Genomic DNA, 22,353 nt, shown 5'->3' on the forward strand with positions numbered 1-22,353 from the left:
ACACACACACACACTTACTGCTTTTACCACTGCGAGTGGATTTCTCTTTAGTGCTCCAGAGCAGTGTAATTATAAATGTTTTATGGATTTTTGGGGGAGAAAATTATGTTGCAGGGTTCATAGGTTCTCATCTCATCTCAACCCACTGGATAACCTTTAGTTACATGAAAATAATGCCTTAATGTAAAAATGAGTGTGTTGTAATTTATCATGTGGGGGTGGAACAGACTACTGTTGATGAAAGGATTTATGAGATCATGAGATCCACCATAACATTATGACCACTGAGAGGTGAAGTATCTTCTTACAAATGCACCTGTAAGTGGGTTGAAGCTTATTTTGTCCCTGAAATTGATTTGTTCCAAATAGAAACCATCGGTAAGCAGAAGGATTTGAGCGAACTTGACAAGGGCTAAATTACAATGGTTAAACGACCGCATCCGAGCAAAACTGCAGCTCCTGTGAGATGTTCTTGCTCTACCAAAAGTGGTCCAGGAAAGACCAACCTGTAATGAGCATGAAGTACCATGGGATTTATCTTTATACTCCACTTTTCACTGTGTGAGCTAAGTTTAATATATTAAAGCATTGTCCCTATAAACTGACTTTGAAGTAGGCCATTGTGTTAGTTGTAAATTTACATTTGAATACATTTTTGGACAGAATAAGGACTGTGGTCCCTATCACTTTCATTGTGAGGGCTTTAGCAATAGACCCGTTTTAAATGATATTTTATGTATTTTTGGTTTACCACTCCACTGCCATCTCTTAAACATTTCAGTGTCTCCACTATGTTACCTGGACCAGCTGTCTTTCTTCAGGGTTCATATATCTGCTTCACCTAACCCTCTGTCTCTCTCATCACTAGGGTTACGTGATGGGCCGTAGGATTTTATTTAATCTCACTCAAAAACGTTAATCCCAATAAATAAAAGGTTTGAGGGTAATTTGCCAGGTCTCTGCATCTGACTTTCTTTTATTTGCCAAATAAATCTTGTGATGGAATGGATGTTTCTTGGTTGTGCACATGAGGATCAGCAGTGACTCACAGGAAAATGCAGGCTGTTTCATCACTGTTGTGAATGATTAATCGGACACAGTTCAAATGCGCTTAGTGCGCACGGGGCTAAAGTTGACATCCGAATCGTGACTTCTGATCGTGGATGGTCTGAAAAATATTGAAACTGATTCGTGAAACCTTCATTCTATTTATAAAAAATCAACAAATGGTTGCAGGTGGAGTGCAACACCAGGCTCAGATACCAAAACCACAACACTTTGACTTTTCAATCAAGGGTCTAAATTTTCAAGGGGACTCTAAAGCATTATTAAAGCGTTGTTTCAGATTTGTGAAACCTCAATAAAACTCAATAACTCTATTCATTCATACATGGGTGGACTACCTATGAAAAGACAAAGAGAATTTGGTAATCTAGACATGATTTCAAAGTCTAGTGCTGTGGTTTTGGATCTTGACTGGTCTAATGTAAAAATAGCAACTGCGATTTTTTTTTTCAATTTAGCTATAAATTCAGCTCTTACAAAATGCTTTGAGCGTTGAGATTGTAAGAATGTCTAACAGCTATTCATAACAATAAAAGATTTAAAAAAACTTGAAAAAATGTCACTTTCTAACGTTACTGGGGTTCCCTTAACGTTCTCTTTAACTGCGGAATCGGAAGCAAGAATCTGATGCCAACTTCAGCCTGCGTTGGACATCAGCCGGAGAGCAGCTATGACACAAAAGCGTATCTGGAACCGTCTTCTTTAGTCTCTGTTTTGAGGATTTTATGCCTATTAGTTACAAGTTTAAAAACAAACAAACGCCAAACCGCACGCAGACACACACTCCTCTCATTGGCTGATTATCTTTGCAGTCAGGTGGAGTCGTGCCTTGATATTTGGAGCTCCCCATGTAAAAAGCCCGGTGCGCTGCTGCGGTTGCAGGTGTCCTTCGGCACGACTAAGACTCCACTGGAAAAGAGATGGCAAACTTTGACAAACCCAACGCCGCAATTAAGCTCGTTTTCAGAGGAACATTTATTCACTCGACCCAGAAGTCTGCGCTGGATATCCTGGAAGATGCGCTCCTGGGAGTCGACACTGCGGGAAAGGTTTATTACACGTTTTCATATCTGAAACCATGTTTGATCTGATTTAGAATCTGATGTAGAAAACTTTACTATTTGCTGTTTTCATTCGTATAACTCTTTGCAACTACTCCTAAATCTTTTGTATAACACTAAATCGGGCAGAAGTTGGAATAAAAGACGTCTTAGCCAAACGGAAATGTGTTATATAATACTTTTAACTTTATTTTCCACAGTGCGCAGTTGCTGAGCAACTTTGTCACTTTGGTCTACAATAGGCTGTCAGACACAAAAATCTTAAGGACAGTCTGAAGCCTCTTCAGAAAAAATAGAATTCAATTTCACAGGACACCAAAGAAACCCTAAAGAAACTTAGACTCCCTGAGCTCCCGTAAGCTGCTTATTAATGAGGTAGATCAAGTGTATTGCAAAAGCTGCGGACTATCAACATCAAAGATGTTTACACAGAGAAGATCCTACTGATAAAATTGCATATAGAAACATTTGTCTTCCTGCAGGTTTTGTTGATGTATAAGCAAAAGGTAAATATTCTAATACAGCGTCCACTGACCCCTGTCCACAACATTAGTGCTGTTGTTTTTGCAGTGGCTGATTCATTTATTTTGTAGTTTGCTCTTCAAGCTTTCCTCTCCCTGTCCACACCATTCAGTGGACAAACACCTAATGGTTTCACCCCTCACCACTTATAGCTCTAGTGCTTGCTGACGTGATATTATAGGGACAAGATTTACTTCAGACAGGCTTAGCCAACTTCTATTCTGCCATCAGATTGCTTTTATTGGGAATAGCCAGGAGCTGGAAAAACTCTCTCAGACCTTTGGATTCAGTCCATCTGATGTCACTCAACTTACACAACAGTAAGTAGAAATGAATTACTGGATCGGTCCACTTTAACAATATTATTTTATAGTGCTTGATATGATATTACCTGAATAAGTTGGTGACATTGTTTGACAGATATAAACAGCAAAGCTTCTTTGTATTTTACTGCTCCACAATGTATCGGCTATGTGTGCATACTTTAGTGTGCATACTTTAGTGTGCATATTTTACTCAAAGAATATGATTTATTGCTCTTGGCTGTAATATACATGCCAACATTTCCATTTCTGCACTGCAGTGAGTTCTTTATGCCAGGATTGGTGGACACCCACATCCATGCATCCCAGTATAGCTATGCTGGTACAGCCCTGGACATGCCCTTACTGCAGTGGCTCACCACTTACACCTTTCCTGTTGAATCTCACTTCAAGGACTTGGAGTTTGCCCACAGGGTCTATGCACAAGTAGTGGTGAGTTTACCAGTATCATATAATCATAGTACATAGCCATTGCATCTTGTTAGTAAAGACAAACATCTAGTCAAAACTAAAAGTAGGCCTAAACTTTGATAAGGTTCTGACTTTGTCTATATCATTACAGTGCATCTGTCTTGTAAAAATATAGGAAAAGTGTAAATTTTACCCCCCCCCCCCCCCCACACACACACACACACACACACACAACTATTACAGCATTAACGTTAAATTGAAAAGAGAAAATAATATATACATGTGGATGTAATCCTGTAGTGTGATGTCTTACCTTTACAGAAAAGGACCCTGAGAAATGGAACAACTACTGCTTGTTACTTTGCTACCATACATACAGATGCCTCTCTTCTGTTGGGCCAGATTGCAAGTAAAACTCAAAACACACACACACACACACACACACACACACACACACACACACACACACACACACACACACACACACACACACACACACACACACACACACACACACACACACACACACATGCATTTTTATGGATCCATTCTCTTCAATGTTTTCTATCGAGCATGGATGAGAAGTTATACAGTCATGTTCAAAAGTAAGTCCCTCTATTGATTCAGTGTGTGTGTGTGTGTGTGTGTGTGTGTGTGTGTAAAACCATTTAAAGAATCAACTCTCTCTAGTGGGACTTAATATAAAATACAATGTCAGACGAACACCAAAATATAACTGTTTTTCATTTACCATGTTGTTGTTTATTTCACAAAGCCAAAAAGAAAAAGAACATGTGAGCCATACTATACTGTAGCCTCCTTATGATTCAACAATTTGTAAACTTAGCGTAAATACCTTTATTTAATGATTTGCACAGCTTTCTTAAGGTCCAGACACAGCTTTTGAATTGAGTTGAAGTCAAGACTTTGACTAGTTCTTTCCAAGACCTTTATTCTTTTACTTTTCAGCCATTCAGATGTAGATTCAGTAGTCTACTTTGGATCATTGTTCTGTTTGTTGACCTGTCCTGTGATTGAGAGTGGGTGTGAGGTGTTTCTGCTTAAATGCTGTACACATGGTGCTTGTGGTCTCATTTGTCCATGGTTTGGTCAGATGCAGTTTTGCAAACCCCAGTTGGGGTTCTTTTTAGACAGAAGAGGCTTTCTCCTGACATCCCTTCCAAACAAACCACACAGTCTTCAGTCTTCTTTTAATTGTCCTGTCATGGCCTTTAGCATTCAACATGCTCAGTGAAGACGGTAGGATCTCAGATCTGCAGGAGCTTTTGAGATATTTGTATATTTCCTGGGAAGATTGGAAACGATTTGTTTAGTGAACAATCTGTCACACTCCACATTGTTTGAAAATGATTTTTTTAAACCCTTTCCAGGTAAATGTGCAGCAAAAGCTGCTTCCTGCCATCTGCTGATGGTCACTTATTTAAAGGGCTGATGATTAGCAGTACCTGGCTGCTATTTTCCCTCTTACATTAATCCTATGGAAGTAGTAAGGGGGTACTTAGTATTGCCCACATGCTGTTTTTTTTTATTAATTAAATAATGGCACAGTAAAATAAGTTTTATGTTGTTCTTCGTCTGAGGTTGTATTTGCCTATACAAAGAGTTGCTGCCATCAGATGAGTTTTATTGTGTTTTTACACAAAGAAACATAGAATTAAAAGAGGAAGTACTAACTTTTACACAACTGTAAACTGGTTGTTTAGGTGCCTGATGTGTATATAATTTATTTGAAAGGCTGGTGATGTAGTTAATTGAAGAGCTGTGTTATAGGTCATAACATTTCCAGATCATAGTTAAAAATAATGACCTCCTAGCACATAGTTGTGCAGTTGCCAGTTTATGGTGCATACCATATTTGTAGCTGATTTAAGGTGGAAAGTGGAGGTAAGGAAATAGAAATTTAAGTAAACAAAAGTAATGTTACTCTGTTAACATAGTTGGATACAGTTGCAAGAATTGTAGTTACAGTTTGCATTTTCCTGGTTTTCTGCATAAATTGGTTGTGCTTGTATTGACTAAGCCTCTCAGAGTTGCAAATCCTTCCTTTACTCACCACAAATTCTCAAAAAGATGCAATTTTAGAAGTTTAGATTCTGTGGGTGAAGAGATGTTTGTAACATGTTATAACACAGAGCTCATTGTAAGACATTGTTTGAACAAAGTTTAGTTTAGTTTAGACAGATCTTGAGTGGGGTTTACTATAAAAAAGAATACATCTTGTGTAGTTTGAAATTGTGGTCATTAGAACGTTGCCTTTCAAGATAGATGCGGCTGATTTGGATCAGTCACAACCGACACTTTTTGGCATAAAAATCAAACGTCGATTTGCTCTTGCCACAGCACAGAAAATCTGCAAATGTATTCATTTCTCCACCAGGCCTTAGCCTACAACTCTTAAATCACTGTTTTAACTGGTGTTGTTGGATCCATGGAAAACAGCTGTCATAAAAAGGATCACCCAAACAGCAACTGAGACACATGGATCAAAACATTATCATAACATTGACACCAATGCTTGTGGAGGAGAACTACATGATGATTTGGTAGACAAATGATCTGTATGCACAAACACTTCAGGGATCATAGGTGAGTTCTGACTAAAATACAGAAGTCAGCAGGCTGAAATCCCACCCCAACAGCTTTGGCCCCACCCAGCCACCAAGGGCCACCCTGGAGCTGGTCCCAAGCCCGGATAAAAATGAGAGGGTTGCGGCAGGAAGGGCATCCAGCGTTAAAAGTCATGCCAAATGAACGTGTAGAACATGTTCCGCTGTGGTGACCCCTGAAGGGACAAGCCAAAAGTCGTTGATATTTGAATGTCTTAAAATAGTGATACCCTTTCCTAGGAGTAGTCTTACTCCTCACTAAAATTAAGAGTACGAGGCTTCATAAATAACTAATTTTTTGTACTTTATACTAACTTTCAGCTTAATTCCTAGGAGTGATTCTGAAATGCTTAGTAAATACAAGCCCTGACCTTAACCAAAGTCACAAATATCAACAAACACAATATTTCTAAGCTGATAAAACACAAACAGTCATGACTTTTCATGTCTTTATTGAACACACCCTTTAAACATACATAGCTATGGTGGAAAAAGTAAAGGCTGGGTCTCGGATGTCACTTAACATTAAATGGAGTCAGGTGTTAGCAAACCTTGGGCCCAGTCAATAAAATGAGAATGGAGGTGTGTTTTAGATCTGCCTCAGCCTATAACATTGTCGGTGCGCTATTCACAGCTGCAAAGCTGTTATTGATTGCCGCTGGAAAGGGTTACAGACTGATCTCAAAGACTTTGGATATTCATCAGTTCACAATTAGACATATTGTCTAACTGAATGGAGGTAATTTTGTGCTATGGCCACTCCCCATAGAAGTATACGACCAGCGAAGATCACTCAAAAAAGATAAAAAGCAACCTATAGCTACACAAGGCAACAGCTAAAGGCTTGAAGGACTCATTGGAGTGGGTAGTTGTTAAAAACTGCTCTCAAAAAACAACTTTGCAGAACACCTGAGGCCGAAAAGACCATGTTCACAATACATAGCATTACTGTCTTGTGCCCACATTAAGTTAGAATTGTTTGGAAAGAGACAATGCCTACATATGGCTTAAAAAGAGAACTGCATACTACCATGAAAACCACATCCCCACAGTGAAGTTTAGTGGAAGAAGCATCATGGTTTGGGGCTGCTTTGCAAGTTTGAGAAGCAAGTTTGTCAAAAAGAATTGTCCAAAATTCCTTGCTTTAGGAGCTTGCTTTAGTTAATTGCTGCCAAAGGTTGATCTACCAGTTATTAAAACAATGTTACCATAATACACATTACTTTGCATGTTTAATGGGTGTGTTCAGTAAAGACATGAAAGATTATGAGTGTATTTTACCAGCTTAGATATATCATGTTTGTTGATATTTGTGACTCTGGTGAAGATCAGATCACTTTCCATGACCAATTTATGCAGAAAACTAGGAAATTTTAAAAGATGCTTGTACTTTTTCTTGTGATTTTTCTTGATTCATAGTTATATGGTGCGCAATGTTAGCATCCCTGATGGTGCTCACAACTTGTTTTGTTCACCTTTATACCTTGTCCTTATCATGTTGGTGTTATGTTATGTAATACTGAACACACACACACACACACAAAGAGTACATTTGTATTTCCACTGACACGTGTCTCCAGTAAGTCCAGTTAGTCCCGTTTTGACTTAATGTGCCTTGAAAAAGTATTCATATCCTTTAAAATTTTCCACATTTTCTCACGTTACAACCACAAATGTATATGTATTTTATTGGAATTTTATGTGATAGACCAAGACAAAGTACGTAATTTTGAAATGAAAGGAAAATGAAAAATGCTTTTCAAAAATATCTGAAAAGTGTGGTGTGCATTTCTATTCAGCCCCCCCGAGTCAATACTTTGTAAAACCTCCTTTTGCTGCAATTACAGCTGCAAGTCTTTTGGGTTATGTCTCTACTCACAACTAGAGAATAAAACTTTTGCCCATTCTTCTTTGGAAAATAGCTCAAACTCAGACAGATTGGATGAACAGCAATTTTCATGTTTTCATGATTCTCTATTGGATTTAGATCTGGAATTTGACTGGAACATTCTAACACATGAATATGCTTTGATCTAAACACTTTTATTGTAGTTCTGGCTGTATGTTTATGGCTGTTGTCCTGCTGAAAGATGAACCTCCTCCAAAGTCTCAAGTCTTTTGCGTAGTCTTAATAGGTTTTCTTCTTTGATTGCCCTCTTTTTGGCTCCATCTGTCTTCCCATCAATTCTGACCAGCTTCCCTGCTTCCCTACATGGTGCTGCCACCACCATGTTTCACAGTGGGGATGCTGTGTTCAGGTTTCAGCCACACATAGCGTTTTGCATTTAGGCCAAATATTTTGGTCTCATCTGACCAGAGCACCTTCTTCCACATGTCTGCTGTGTCCCCCCATGGTTTGTGGGGACTTCTTATGGCTTTCATCTAGCCAATCTTCCATAAAGGCAAGATTTGTGAAGTGCGTGACTAATAGTTGTCCTGTGGACAGATTCTCCCACCCGAGCTGTAGATCTCTGCAGCTTCTCCAGAGTTACCATGGGCCTTTTGGCTGTTTCTCTGATTATCGATCCCCTTGCCCAGCCTGTCAGTTCAGGTGGACGGCCATGTCTTGTCCTTGAACTTCATGATGCTGTTTGTTCAATAATGTTCTGTTCTTAGTCTAAAACCAAAAGCAGTCTTCACAATGGATAGCTTATGTGTCTGTACTGCACCCATACCACGCATTGGACACTGAGTTTGGCAGGTTTACATTCCCTTCTGTGTTATCAGGTTTACTGAACCCAAACCTTTGTCCTGTTTTGAGCACCTTTTCTTTATTTGTGGGAAGCATAGGCACATATACATTTTTTGAAAATGTAAATATATGAGTTTATTTTTTATCAGTGTTGTTTCAAAAATATAAAAAAATGCCAAGACCATTGTGCTACATTTTCTCAGGCAAGAATCTTGTGACAGCCAAAGTTCAAGGTCCCAGCCTAGTTAAATATATAGTTTCAGGCTCATCGTCAGCTTGATCCCAGTAGCACAAACTTTTCCAGCACTAGTGACCTCTAATATTAAACTTGGAGAAACTTTGCCTTATGAGTTGATGTTACCCCACATGAAACAACCATGTGCCATTTTAAAAGTAGATTTTCACATACAATTAAAATCTACTATTTAATTAATATAGATAAAACTAGAGTATTAATAATAATTTCAAAAGTGGCCCTACATACCCATATAAACAATTTCAATCATTTTGGCCTGTAGATGTTTTTTATTGTAGACATTTTATCGAGTCATACCAGGAAAATGTTGGTCAAGCAATTTTTGACTTTGTCAAGATGAAGAATTTCTAATAATGCTATTGAAACCTGTGAATTGTAGTGTCATGTTGCTCAGGTTGAAGGTAGGTGGAACTGTGCTGAGAACAACTTGTAGTGCTACAGGCAGACAAAGCTAACAGGTAACATGACCTGCACAACCATGTATATTATTGGATAAAGGCATCAAAATAATATAGTGTTTAGTCCAATGACCACCTCAGCATTTTGAAGCAGTAAACTGTAATTTGCATTTGTTTCTTTACAATACAGACACAGACACTTGTCACAACAGGAGGAATCATTAAGGCTTTATTCCACTTAGCTGTGCAAGCATGATAGATCACCAGCAGAAGAATTAATTAGCGCTGTCAAACCAAGTAGAAAGAAGTCAAGTTGACATGATTCAATCTTCAGATCGAATTATTAAAATTTTTATTTGACATTAATTCCAGACTGTCCATAGTTAATTGCAACTGTTTACAAATTAATCTCATATATTTTATCTGTAAAGAAACATTTCCCATGTTTTAAAACTCTTATGTTGGCACATGATAGTACTGGCTTGGTGAAGCTAGTGAACTGACAACTAAGGAAATTTAAATTACTTTAGGCCTTATTAATTTCTGTACCCAGGAGCGACTGTGGATATTGTGCCACTTACATATCGCTTAAGTCTTAAATCTGTTTATCTGCTTAATTGATTTCTGCCCCTGTGATTATATTGAGCTGCTGTAGCTGTTATATCCTGTTTAACACACACCTAACACCCACTATTTTCCTGATTTGTACAGCATGTCCAACACCAACTGTCAGGAGTAAGCAGTTGGACAACGTACAGATACAAATGCGCTTTGGGAATGACTGGATGCATGTATTTTGATCTCGCAGTTTGTCTGTTCCGACATAAACATATAGTGTGCGTTTCATGCAAAGTGCCCACCGAAATGTGTCATTTATATTGGTTTACATTTAGCAAAGGGATGTCAGGCATGCCTGTGCAAGGACAAATCCTAAAATAAATGATTATAGACTGCTCTAAGGCTGAAAGATACAACTGGGAAATAGTTTAAATGAGGAAACGCTATACCTAATTACCTGGGATGACAACAGGAACTAGTTTCAAACGTCTCCCAGATGCCTTGTTTACATTTTACAAATTACATATTATTGTTTAAAAATTCACACATGCAGTTTGCTTTAAAAATGTTGAACGTTTATTTATTTTCTTATCACTATCCTTATGAATCTCACAGATGACTTTGGACAGCGGGCCTTGGTGGGGAAGGTCTGTATGGACTCGAAAAATTCTTTAAATTACTGTGAAACCACCCCGGAGTCTCAAAATGAAACGCGCCGGTAAGCATCAATTGTTTAGAGTATTAAGGAAATCGAGTATGTTGTAACGTGGTCTTGTGTGTGAATATCACCTGTACACACAATGACATTGAAATTAACTGTGTGTTGCTGTGAATCTTTAAAATGTTGTGAGATTAATAATAGTTTATTCAACGGTGTAATGCTGGAAGTGCAGTATATAGTTATTGAGTTTTAGAACAATAGCATGACAGAAAATGTGCATCTGATTTTGAATCAGTAGTTACCTCAAATAATTAAAATGATGGTTTTCCTCCACCAAAGGTTCATTAAAGAGCTCTTAGACAGAAAGGTAAGAATGTGTAATCCACTAAACAAAACAATTGCATGATTTAAGAAAAATTTAGGTTAGGTTTGTATTGTTTTTTACGTGTTTGGTTGACTGTTTTTTTGGACAGTACCCTCTGGTGAAGCCAGTTGTGACTCCCCGCTTTGTTCTATCCTGCACAAAAGATTTGCTTGGAGAACTCGGAACAATTGCTAAGAAAACCAACCTGCACATTCAGGTGAGCACAATGTTGCAACCAAAACCACATTCACACGGGACTTTTGTAATAGAGACATCTAAGGCTTTTTCATACTTTCCGCATAACCTGGAAATGGTCACAGGGACACACATGCAGTCCAATTTATAACAACGACTGGGAACACAGAAACATTCGACGCATGTTCACTGCAAATCATGATGACAGCTCTGGACAGTAGCAACAACAAGAAGAAGATCTTGTTTGATGCATTTGACTAAACCACGTAATAAAGTGATAGATATAAAACAGGCTATCAGTATCTGACCTGAGGTGTTTTTAAACAATAAAATAAATACACACACACTATTTTCAAAGGCATACTTAAAGAATAAAGAATAAAAAACAGCTGCAGAACAGCATTTAGCATTACTTATCCTGTAACTTATCAAGTGCTACAGCATTGTTCAAAGGTACCTGCCCTGATTCTTTTACAGTAACAGTTTGATGTCTGACCTGTGTGTGTTTCCAGAGTCATATCAGTGAAAATGTGGAGGAAGTGAAGCTTGTAAAGCAGCATTTTCCTGACTGTAAGAATTATGCAGACATCTATCACAAATACAACCTGCTCACTGACAAGGTGAGTACATAATCATACCCCTACCTACACACACAGAAAGATGTGTTTATACCAAAATATGACTAAATTGCTAAATTCTGTGTGACATTATTTGTGATTGGTATGTACACAGACAGTGATGGCCCATGGCTGCTACCTCAGTGATGAAGAGCTGAGTTTGTTTAGAGAGACAGGAGCATCTTTGTCTCACTGTCCTAATTCCAACATTTCGTAAGTCTCAAGATTATCCGTGATTAAATGCTATGAGTCAAGGCTGATGAAGATTTTACAATAAAGTAGCACTGCAAAAAAGCAATGCAGCTTATTTTTATAAATGCCTAAGTTCAAAGATAAGCAACAGAACATTCATATTGGCAGGAAAATATATGTAGTCATTTAATTTGGTTCATTGTGTTTATATATTTTTTCCCCTTCTTCCCAGGTTGTGCAGTGGAGTGTTAAACGTCCGCAATGTCCTGAAACACAAAGTAAAGCTGGGGCTGGGAACAGGTGGGAAAACAGCATCTTCGTGCACATTTTCAATTCAAAGTATATAAATCAACCTCAACATTAAACAACCTAGTGGTTTTAATGTTGTGATGGGTAGGGATTAGTATGGGCACGTGGGCGCTATGCAGTCCCACACAAAGCAAGCTGTGGTGTACTGTGTTTGCTGACACCTGATTATCACGGCCAGCATTGAATTTTTCCCGCGTTTACCCTTAGCACCACATTAGTAAAACCAGCATGTGGTATTAATGTTGGGGCTGATTAGTGAACATTAAAGCATGCTGGGAGCATTGACAGCAGTGAATCAGGCCTGCTGCAACAGGATGGTGAAATGGCAATACTATGCTACATCATCTAGTTTTCAGCCATCAGTTATGTTGCATTACTGAGCACAGTCAGCTGAGAAGCACAGTTGACCACTGAATTTGCAGTTACATTTAAAGTGCAAGTAAAAATAGCAGAGTTTTCTGGTCTTAAGGCAGAAAAATTCTGATTTAATTGACACAATGCTTTTTTTTATAACCACATTGCATTGTTTTTGAATGCTTGTGACTGTTTGCATGCTTGTATTGATTTGACCCACCGGTCTGTGCATGTGGTGTTGCATCAGATGTGGCCGGGGGCTATTCGGCCTCTATGCTGGATGCTATGAGGAGAGCTCTGGACGTATCCAAATTCTTGACCATCCAGAACCCAGAACACAGCACACTTACTTTTGAGGAGGTGTTCAGACTGGCCACACTAGGAGGCAGCGAAGGTAAAACACAAAAGTAGCTGTCATTTTGAAAGCAACACTATAGCACAAGATAACACTTAACTGTAACTGTAATTTCTGCTTCAATACACCAATACACCTGCTTCAATTTTAATTTATCAATGATTATAATACAGCACAGCACAAATGTTTAGTTCACCCTCATTTTTCTGCAGCCCTGTCCCTGGATGACCAGACAGGGAATTTTGAAGTGGGCAAAGACTTTGATGCACTGAGGGTGAATTTGACAGTTCCTGGTGGACCCATAGACCTTATCCAGAAGTCAGAACCAAAAGTGGGTAGTGGGGCATTCTCCAGATCTTCTCCTTTGCAGAAACTTTCACATTTCAGCAAAATAATTCAATGTAAGTGTAAAATTAATCGGTCTTCATTGATTTCAGATCCAGCTGGAAAAGTTCATGAATCTGGGTAAGTGACTTTCTACGTATATTTGTCCACACTTTCTGTCACTCATGTGCCACTGCCCACTACATGCAGGTTGGCCTATATGTTTTCCTCTGTTACAGGTGATGATCGTAACATAGTGGAGGTGTTTGTGGCAGGGAGGAAAGTGGTACCATTCACAGAGCCAACAGCGTACAACTGCACAGAGTAAAATCCTCCTGTCTTCTGAACAGCTTCACCTGTTTTACAGCCTGAAAAACATGTGTATCTATTGGATGAATTATACAGGACAGGAATGATCCACTGGAGATGCCCCATGGCTGCATGATCTGGATTACTGCACAGATGTAGACAAATAAGTAGAAGATTATCATCATAAATATTTTATTTTTACATCCAGACAATAGAATAGAGATGTGTTATTTATGAGGTTCAGTCTTCAGCTTGAATGCAGCCTGTTCTTTAAGTTTAGCTTATTTTCTTATCTCTGTGTTATTAGAAATAGTTAACTAATTACCCAGCATTTTATTACAGACTTTTCTGTTAACATTCCATAAACTTCTTGCCAATACCTTTTTAAACTAACAAAGATTTACATACTGGTGACTGTTCACCTCAATAGTGTGTCAACCAAAATATGTGATATTGCACATTGATGTCACATTGTGTTACCTTAAATTTATGATTTTCTATGAAGTGACACAAAAGCGGGACCTGGTTTGGTGATGTAAAGCTGTCCAGTGCATTGTTCAGTGTCCTATCTGATTTATGTACAGTGCTTGATGATCCCATTGGTATGCTTTTTAATGCTTGTGTAGCTATAATGCTTCATAACCAGAAGACAGGGATTAAGTTGAGTTACAGCCCATACAAGTACACTCCATTAAAGTATTTAAAATGTCAAAGTCACGAGATTATATTATTCTACAGTACAGCCGGCTTCAGATTGCACTCATTGGGATAAAACTGGGGACTTAATACAACAAGTAAAAAGTTGCTATTCCTTTTATATGACTTACACACTGACCAGCCACAACTTTTAAACCACTTGGTCATTTTAATGCATATATGTGGCTGCATAGCTGCAGACTTTGCAGACAGAGATGATAATTTAAGCTAACATTTAGCACTTGAAATCCTTGTCAGATTAACTTCCAAGTTAAAACTGAGATATTTAAATATGCTTACTTACTAAGATTATATGTAGTAATATAATATATTAATAGTAAAGGTAAATCTAATAAAGTAACTGCTACACATGTTTGCTAAAACGTATTGGTCTTGATAAACTAAAATGTGAAATATAGCTAATTTTATCAAATTACTAACACAAATATTACATTTTACTCATTGATGTTTCAAATTTTGGAAGATTGAAATAAAGAATTGGCCTACCAAAAAGTCTGTTTCGATTGTTTATACACTGTTCATCTTCCATCTGGAGTAATTTTCCCAATCCTGATCAAGGATCAAAACCTATAATGCAGATAGAAATTAAAGATTAACAAAGTGACTCACTCGCCCGGCCCACCAATACCAATACTAATAGGCAACTTTCATTATCTGTGCAATAGGCAGCTCAGAATAAGAGACGGCAGGAAAAAGATGTGGAATGCTATTGCTGTGATGTCTCACTGTCAAGGCCTCTGGTCCACTTCAAATAAACCATTACATCACTTGTACTGAGGAGAAGAGGTCATGCTAATAGTAAGGGTCAAGAAGGCTAACACAGCACATTAAATAGATATCCTCACACTCTCAGAATTTAACTTTTGTAAATGTAAAAAAATTCCTATTGTTATAGAACAAATAATGTTTAGCATTTCCTCCCAGTGCTTGCGTTTTCCTCCAGGTAAACCAGTTTCCTCCCACAGCCAATCGAAATGCATGTTAGGTTAATTGGTGACCCTGCCTCTTGCCCCATGGCAGCTAGAATAGACTACAATGCTATAATTTTCTCTCAGTAGGAGCAGTTCTTGACTGACTTCACGATCAGCCTCTTTTGCATTTTCCCTGACATGATGGTGTCTTGATATTGATGGTCGGCCCCTGTGAAGTGCCTCAACCTCAACCAAACAAGAGAGAACGGAAAATAATGGAACAAGAAGACGTAGAGTAGATAGAGGAGCAGAAAGAAGAAAAAACAATGAGATTGAGGAAAGGAGATTAATAGTGAGGAGAAGGGGAAACTTGAAAAGCTGGAGATAGAGACAGAGAGGCAGAGAGAAACAAGTAGGTTCAATGTAAATGCGAGAAGACACTTCAAGTTTTAGGCAGTTTTGCAGGGTTGCCTACACCTTCAAACGTGCAAACTTGTAATATGCAAAAATTAAACTGAATTCAGAGGTAGTAATGTATCGTTCGCGAACGGTCCTGTTCTGAGAGCCGATTCTTTGTAATGATAGAGAAAGGCCAACTCCCACCTGGGAGAGCCGAATTTCCAGCCACTCCTGCTCAGCTCTGCCAAGAATCCATGCAGGCAGGGGCGGGACTTTATTTTTATAAGAACACCATGCGCCAATCACATTCGAGGATAGGCTAGGATCATACCACTATGTGAAAGAAAAAAAGGTGGGGACCCATGTCATATTGTTAAGACTTTGGCCTTTATTAATTTGTTGTTTGTTTGCTGTGGTTCTCTGTTCAGTTGTTCATTTAAAGGTTTGATTAAAATATTAAACAATAGTAACTGTATTTGTAGGGCATAAAAATAATACTTTTAATTGACACGGGAAATAAAACTGCCTACCAAAACACAAACCATTCATAATTGCTAAATTAGGCTAAAATATAATGCTCCAAGTGATACTAAATTAAGAGCCATTTGGGAGGAGTAAGAGGTGGCCTTTTTAAGGGAGCCAAGCAAAAAGAGCTGAATCTGTGAAAAGCCTGACTTCCCATCACTACTAAAACGAGTCCGTCAATTGTTGTTGAACATTTTCAATTTAATTCATCTTTATTTATTATGCGCCAATTCACCACAAAGTCATCTCAAGGCACTTTACGTACGCTGCAGTGACGGTCTTTCCCTAATCATGATCTTTCAGGAACTTATTAATTCTTACGAACCACCGGCACTTGAGCAGTATCACTATAAAAAGTTATCTGGGTTTTTTTTTTTTAAAGCTGTGACCACGTTTGAGGTTCAAGAAATCAGTACTGTCCCTTGGCAGACGGAGGACTGCATTCCTGTGAGACAAAACTCTGGACACCAATCGCTTTCCCAGCGAACACTCCTACATTCAGGAAGTGCTGTTGAGAAGCCCATAGGTTTGGGCGAAGCTTGTTCGCAGGTTCTGACGTTGTACGTCCCCGTCTTGTGTGTTTTGGGGTGCTAGAGAAACCCCAACATAACAGGTGAGTTTCAGTGTTATAAAAATGTTTCTTTCGTAGCCTATAATCTAGGTAGGCCCTCCCCACCGTCTATCGCCTTTTCACTCTTCAGTTGAGTTGATTACCTACATAAAATATTACTGAGGGTGATTATACGTTTTAGTGTCTAGTTAGTCCATGTTAAGCCTTCTTACATTTTATTAAAAGAGTTATGTGGCAAAAACTCAACAACCTCTTGCTGTAATAAGTGAACTCCTGACACGAGTGAAAATGTGTAGCTACAGTAAACCCTGTTTGTGATCGTATAAATTACGAATGGTTTGCATGTGTTTCCCAAACCTTTTGGATTGTTCACCACAAAGCTGTTGTGACCAGTTCAACCAAAAGGTAATTATTCTAAAAAACAACTTGTAAATGAAAGTCAAAAAAGTAAGCAGAAATTGAGTATGTTGTTATTGCAATAATTTTTTTTATCCTGGTTATTATCTTATTCTTGCCCTGTGGTAGCAAGAAGCCTCCCCATCACACTGATCCAGCATCCACTTCAGTACTGAAAACAACCACTGCTTTCCAGCAATGCCTCTGTTTCGGGCTTCGGGTAAACGTGTTGGGATGAAGGCTCAGCCAGGACGGAGGTGGATGAGGGGGTGTAGAGGGAGTTACAGGAAGAAAGATGAAGATGGCTGTGTTCTTTCATTGACGCGACTGTGTCTGCTAAGCCTTGCTGACAACATGAAGGAAGTGTGGGCGAAAGACTATGCCAACAACTACTTGGATCACTATACTTTCAGCCACATAATGGGGCCTTTCAACTTAATGCGTGAGTTTGTGATGGCTTATTTCCAAGACAATTCTAGAATAATTAGGTTGCCTGCCTGCTTTCAAGTTGGCACTTCAGTTTTGGACAGCAGCATAAAAGTGTGGTCATACTGCACAATAGGTCAGTGTTCACATATGTTTCTCATGTCTTAAATTTCGATTAGCAAACCTCATCAACGCATATTTTATTCACAATACAACATAAACAATATATCAGATGTTGAAACTGAGATATTTTACCATTCCTTGGAAAATATTAGCTCATTCTGAATTTGATGGCAGCAACACATCTCAAAAAAGTTGGAATAGAGGTTTAAGTTCTATTTTTTACACATTGTCCCAACTTTTTTGGAATTGGGGTTGTATAAGTTTACAAATTGTTCTGGGGTGGGGCTTCTAGTTATTTAAAGTATGTATTAAATGAGTTACTGTAAGCATATGTAATCACGTACATTGTCTCCTCATTTTTATCTTTTTCTACTCTTGTACCTAACATGTAGCAGGAGAACTTGTTGAGGAGCTGATAAGGCTGCTGTGCACCAGAAGGCAGTTGTCCCAGGCAGCCCTGCATCTCTTACTGGTTCCTCAGCTCCGAAGTCTGTCTCTAGACAGTAGTCCTGGTCTGGTCACCTATGCCCTTTGTGGTCACATTGCTGCACGCTGCAAGGTCTGATACAAACCAGTGTCATCTCTCTTTTTCTCTCTTTGTCTCTTAGATAAATAGATAGATGTCTTTGTGTGTGTGTGTGTGTGTGTGTTTTTACTATTTACTGCTTATAACTGGGCATGCAATTATTGGTTGTGATTCAGCTGAACAGGACCTGGATCGGTGTATTTTATTTAAACAGAGATTATTTCAGCTAATGGAAGGGATATTTCCCTGGTTATGATTGGGGTCACACTTTGCAGAATTCAGACCTTATATGTATCTAAGAACAAAAATGTAATGCCTCTTCTTTTCTTTATCATTATATTACTCTACTGGTAGTGACAGGATTTCGCAACAAAGGAAAGCATTTCATCCTATTTTAAATTTATAGCACAAGGTCTAAACATTGTATTGTTTTTTTGTAAAACATCTTTTCTTCTAATACCTATTTAGAAAGAAATTATATATTGGAAAGTAGTAGGAGTAGACATTTGATGAAGAATATAAAAACTCCTTTTCTCTTTTTCTGGTATGTGTTTATACTTCCTCTTATTTTTCTCAGGGTCTGTGGAGTCTGGACCTATCTGGAGCCCAGCAGCTTCCTCCAAAGGTCCTATCAAAAACGCTCTATAGTCTTCCCACCCTGCGCTCACTCTCGCTGGCTGGCATGCATTGTGATCAATGTGTAATTAGAACAATTGCCCAGCGCTGTCGTTTTTTGCGCCATCTAGATGTTTCCCGCTGTCACCTTCTTTCCCCTGCTGCATTGCTTCCTCTTGGAGGTGGGGCCTTCTGGGTTTCCTCTGGCAGTCCATCTGGGTCTTTTCAATGCATGTCTAAATCTCAGTCTTCTGTTTCTTCTTCCTGCTCTGATCCCTCCACCTCCTTGTCTCCTCTCCCCCTCACCAGTCTGCTTGCTTTGGATATTGGGTTTGGGGAAAAAGAGGAGGACCCTGTGGCAGCAGCAGCCTACATGCTTCTCTCCCTGCCCTGTCTCGAGAGATTTGCCATGGAGAGCCTTGCACAGGCCTGCTGTATTATTGAACAAAGACAGTTTGGCCAGACAAATGAGTTTGCTGACAGAGAAGGAGTTCCCAGGCTGGATGAGGTGTGGGCTGAGAGGAGGTGCAGGCAGAGCATGGATATTTGGAGGAAGAAAAGAGAAGCAGAGGCATCAGCAAATAAGGAAGATGATGATGATGATGATGATGATGATGATGAAGAGGAGGAGGAGGATAGCATTTTGTGTGAGGGGTATCGTAGTGACATCGAGGAAGATCCAAATAGAGGTGAAGGGCCAAACTGGTCTAAGAACCAAGTAGATGAAATAAGGAGAGGGGTTTTGTCACAGTCAAATAAAGAAGGCTTGATCCTAAGCCTAAAGGATGTAAGAGGTGTAAATTGTGACTTTTTAGGCAGTTTAGGCCATTTATGTCCAAACATCTACTCCATCTCTATGAACATTGATGGCCACGAAGATACTACAGCAACCAGCCAGGAGTCTCTGATAGCTGCAGGCCTTCAGACTTGGTCAGGTCAATTACGAAGCCTTACAGTACACTTCCCAGGCCCTCTGGGGGGTCTCCTTCCAGCCTTGCAAGTTGTAGGTTCATCCCTGGTGTCTCTCACCCTGGAAGGAGTGAAGACCAGCACGCACACCCCACTAATGGAGGTCATTAAGGCCTGTGCCAGACTACGAGAGCTGGTCATCTCTGCTGAGCCTCCCACAACACAAGAGGAAGAAGAAGATGTAGAGGACCAACGGGATAATCGTGACCTTCCCAAGCTGCCTAACCTCTGCTCTCTGAGACTCAAGTAAGGCTAATATTACAGTGAGGTGCAAAAGGTAAAAGGCTAGGAACTGTTGACCCTTTGTGAGCTTTCTGTGTCAAAATTGACCTTTTGAATCATTAGATTTATAGTTTATTCATGCTTTCTCACAGAACAAATACATGTTTTAGAGTAAAACATGGAATCAACCTATGTGCTTTAGTTTTATCTAATAGGTTGATCTGTACCATATTATATATGTATTTTATTCATGAGCTCACAGCTGGACATTACAGAAACATATTTTCTTAGAGCACACAAATCGTTTGAATGAACTCTAAAATTTGTGCTGTCAGTAAATGTATTTCCACATTTGTTATTAGCAATATAAGTGCATATTTGTTATGTTTTTGGCTCTGCTTTACTCATTTGCTCTCTTAGAAACTGCTGCTCTGAGTACAGTAGCTTTACTCAAAATCGCTCTCTCTCTTAATCTCTCGAAATGTCAACTCTGTGTGAACTCAGCTCAGCCTGCACACTTACTCAAGTAGGCGCAGTGTTTATTACAGAATTTATTAGTTAATAAATGCACATTTTAGTAGACAGTTTTTAGAAATGCCTATTTTCTACATCAGATTGTGTTGTATGTAGCCAAATGTTTTAAATAGAAAAAAACAGCCAATCACAATTAACATTTCCATAGTGTATATATTTACTAAACACAGAATAGATTTTTATTTGCTAAAACTATTTGTATATTCTCAAAAATAATTTTCCTTTTCCCACAATATCTTGTTCTGCTCTCAGAATGAGGCACAATGATAACACGATAGATCTGGCACCTATGTGTTAGGGGATTGTATTACAAAATTTTAGGCAAATACAAATATCATCAACCAACTCTAGACTGACTTGAGGAAAAAGGTGTGTTCAAACTCATGCTTAGGTTGTTAAAACTACTTTGACCATGTACAAAAGTAATCTTTGTGCTCTTTTTTGTGTCTCCCATGTGGCTGTGCCTAAAGTTTCTCCTATGAGCACAACCAAATGAAGCCTGTTATGTCCTGGATGGCTCTGAAGAAGGTGCTCAAGTGTCTCCTGACTGGTTCTCCTTCACTGGAGAAGCTCTCATTGGTGTCCCTGCCATGCCCTCTGGATTGTGTTTTACAGGATGTACTACAAGTAATTGACTTGGACCTGGATCTTATTGCAGATTTCACAGCCTTACCTCCCTTGCCACTTGGGCGGGTAGAGCACATTAGTCTGTTGCGGACAGATGTGAAGGTGAACACAGTAAAAAATATAATGCAGAGGAGCAATAGACTCAAGTTTCTAGATGTGAGTTATTGCTGGCAAATCAGTCATCTTGAGTGGTTGAATTGTAAGAGGATCAGTAAAGTCCAAGTTGTCTGGGTGTAGCAAAGTGAAGTTTCAAATGAAGTGGCAACACCGTTGAAGGTAAAATTATTATTTTTGGAATTAGTCATAAGTATCCTATGTCTTATTTACGCTAATGGATGACAGCAATGCCTTTAATATGTATTTGGTAGTAGAAGAATTTATTGCTCTAGTACGTCAGGTAGATTTCATTTGTTTTAACAAAATCTGTATTGTGTTTTAAATATTTTGACAATCACAATTTTTAAGGCAATGCTGCAATTAACCGACAGCATATAAATTAGTCTCTGAATGAGAAATCCCACGGTATGTATTATGTACATCAGTACAAGTTACAACTAAAAAGGACTAAACTGACTGCCACCTGTTGGAATTGTATTTTATTACTGCATTAAAAACAAAGGAAGATGTTTATTGCCTGGACTTTGATTGTTCCTCTTTTTAGAAGTAACTAACATGTAGGAGCAATAAAGACAAAATAACAACTTATAAAAGCAGTTACAACAACTGAATAAAATTGCAAAAACAATAGGAAAGCATCCGACAATAAAAATTGTAATGTTTCAAACACAGTAATGAACTATACTGAACACTATGCAGCTACTACACACTAGTAACCTATAATATAATTTATAATGTGATCATTGCAAGTGAAAGATTAAAAGATTCAATTCTTCAGATGCAATAGTTTGAGACATTAAAAAATGGCTGAGAACAATAAGATAAAATAGATAATATCGAAAAAAATAACGTTTACATCTTCAAAAATTGGATTTATTGGATAATGTATTGGGATTGAACCAAATAAATCACAGAAAGAATACATACATACATTCTGGCTGTTTTATTTAGCTTACGATAAACGAGACAGGTAAACTATCGCCGTTTTTTATTTATTTATTTATTTTGTTTGTTTGTTGTTGTTATTGTTATCTTGATCCACATTCCAGCAAGTAGATTGGCGATTAGGCACCTTGTTCTGG

At 38.5% G+C, this 22,353-nt stretch overlaps 2 protein-coding genes across 5 annotated transcripts; both read left to right on the top strand.

Annotated features, from left to right (window-relative positions):
* The first annotated feature begins 1,698 nt into the window (after positions 1 to 1,698).
* gda (guanine deaminase) lies at positions 1,699 to 14,821 on the top strand. The gene is made up of 14 exons (XM_067519926.1): positions 1,699 to 2,114; positions 2,880 to 2,968; positions 3,232 to 3,403; positions 3,704 to 3,791; positions 10,529 to 10,631; positions 10,914 to 10,941; positions 11,048 to 11,155; positions 11,646 to 11,753; positions 11,866 to 11,963; positions 12,175 to 12,242; positions 12,853 to 12,999; positions 13,173 to 13,291; positions 13,398 to 13,425; positions 13,524 to 14,821. Exons 1-14 carry the CDS (start codon positions 1,986 to 1,988, stop codon positions 13,610 to 13,612), a joined length of 1,374 nt encoding a protein of 457 aa, XP_067376027.1. The 5' UTR covers positions 1,699 to 1,985; the 3' UTR covers positions 13,613 to 14,821.
* A 616-nt stretch (positions 14,822 to 15,437) lies between these two features.
* On the top strand, positions 15,438 to 21,782 carry si:ch211-214j8.12 (uncharacterized protein LOC100000539 homolog). 4 transcript variants are annotated; one of them, XM_067519921.1, is made up of 6 exons: positions 15,444 to 16,758; positions 17,097 to 17,121; positions 17,242 to 17,554; positions 18,054 to 18,220; positions 18,765 to 20,017; positions 20,998 to 21,782. In XM_067519921.1, exons 3-6 carry the CDS (start codon positions 17,311 to 17,313, stop codon positions 21,389 to 21,391), a joined length of 2,058 nt encoding a protein of 685 aa, XP_067376022.1. In that variant the 5' UTR covers positions 15,444 to 16,758; positions 17,097 to 17,121; positions 17,242 to 17,310; the 3' UTR covers positions 21,392 to 21,782. The 4 variants fall into 4 exon arrangements, with proteins under 4 accessions (XP_067376024.1, XP_067376023.1, XP_067376022.1 ...); XM_067519923.1 differs by lacking the exon at positions 17,097 to 17,121 and having other exon boundaries at positions 15,438 to 16,758; positions 18,057 to 18,220; XM_067519922.1 differs by lacking the exon at positions 17,097 to 17,121 and having other exon boundaries at positions 15,443 to 16,758; positions 17,246 to 17,554.
* The last annotated feature ends 571 nt before the right edge of the window (positions 21,783 to 22,353 follow it).

The sequence above is a fragment of the Channa argus genome, chromosome 11, assembly GCF_033026475.1.
Source record: "Channa argus isolate prfri chromosome 11, Channa argus male v1.0, whole genome shotgun sequence".
NCBI lineage: Eukaryota > Metazoa > Chordata > Actinopteri > Anabantiformes > Channidae > Channa > Channa argus.

Coding starts and splice junctions, on each gene's coding strand:
- gda (XM_067519926.1), top strand. CDS start 1,986: ATGGCAAACTTTGACAAACCCAACGCCGCAATTAAGCTCGTTTTCAGA. Junction 11,156..11,645: donor AAACCAACCTGCACATTCAG/GTGAGCACAATG, acceptor GTGTGTTTCCAG/AGTCATATCAGTGAAAATGT. Junction 13,426..13,523: donor GGAAAAGTTCATGAATCTGG/GTAAGTGACTTT, acceptor CCTCTGTTACAG/GTGATGATCGTAACATAGTG.
- si:ch211-214j8.12 (XM_067519922.1), top strand. CDS start 17,311: ATGCCTCTGTTTCGGGCTTCGGGTAAACGTGTTGGGATGAAGGCTCAG. Junction 17,555..18,053: donor GGGGCCTTTCAACTTAATGC/GTGAGTTTGTGA, acceptor CCTAACATGTAG/CAGGAGAACTTGTTGAGGAG. Junction 20,018..20,997: donor CTCTGCTCTCTGAGACTCAA/GTAAGGCTAATA, acceptor CTGTGCCTAAAG/TTTCTCCTATGAGCACAACC.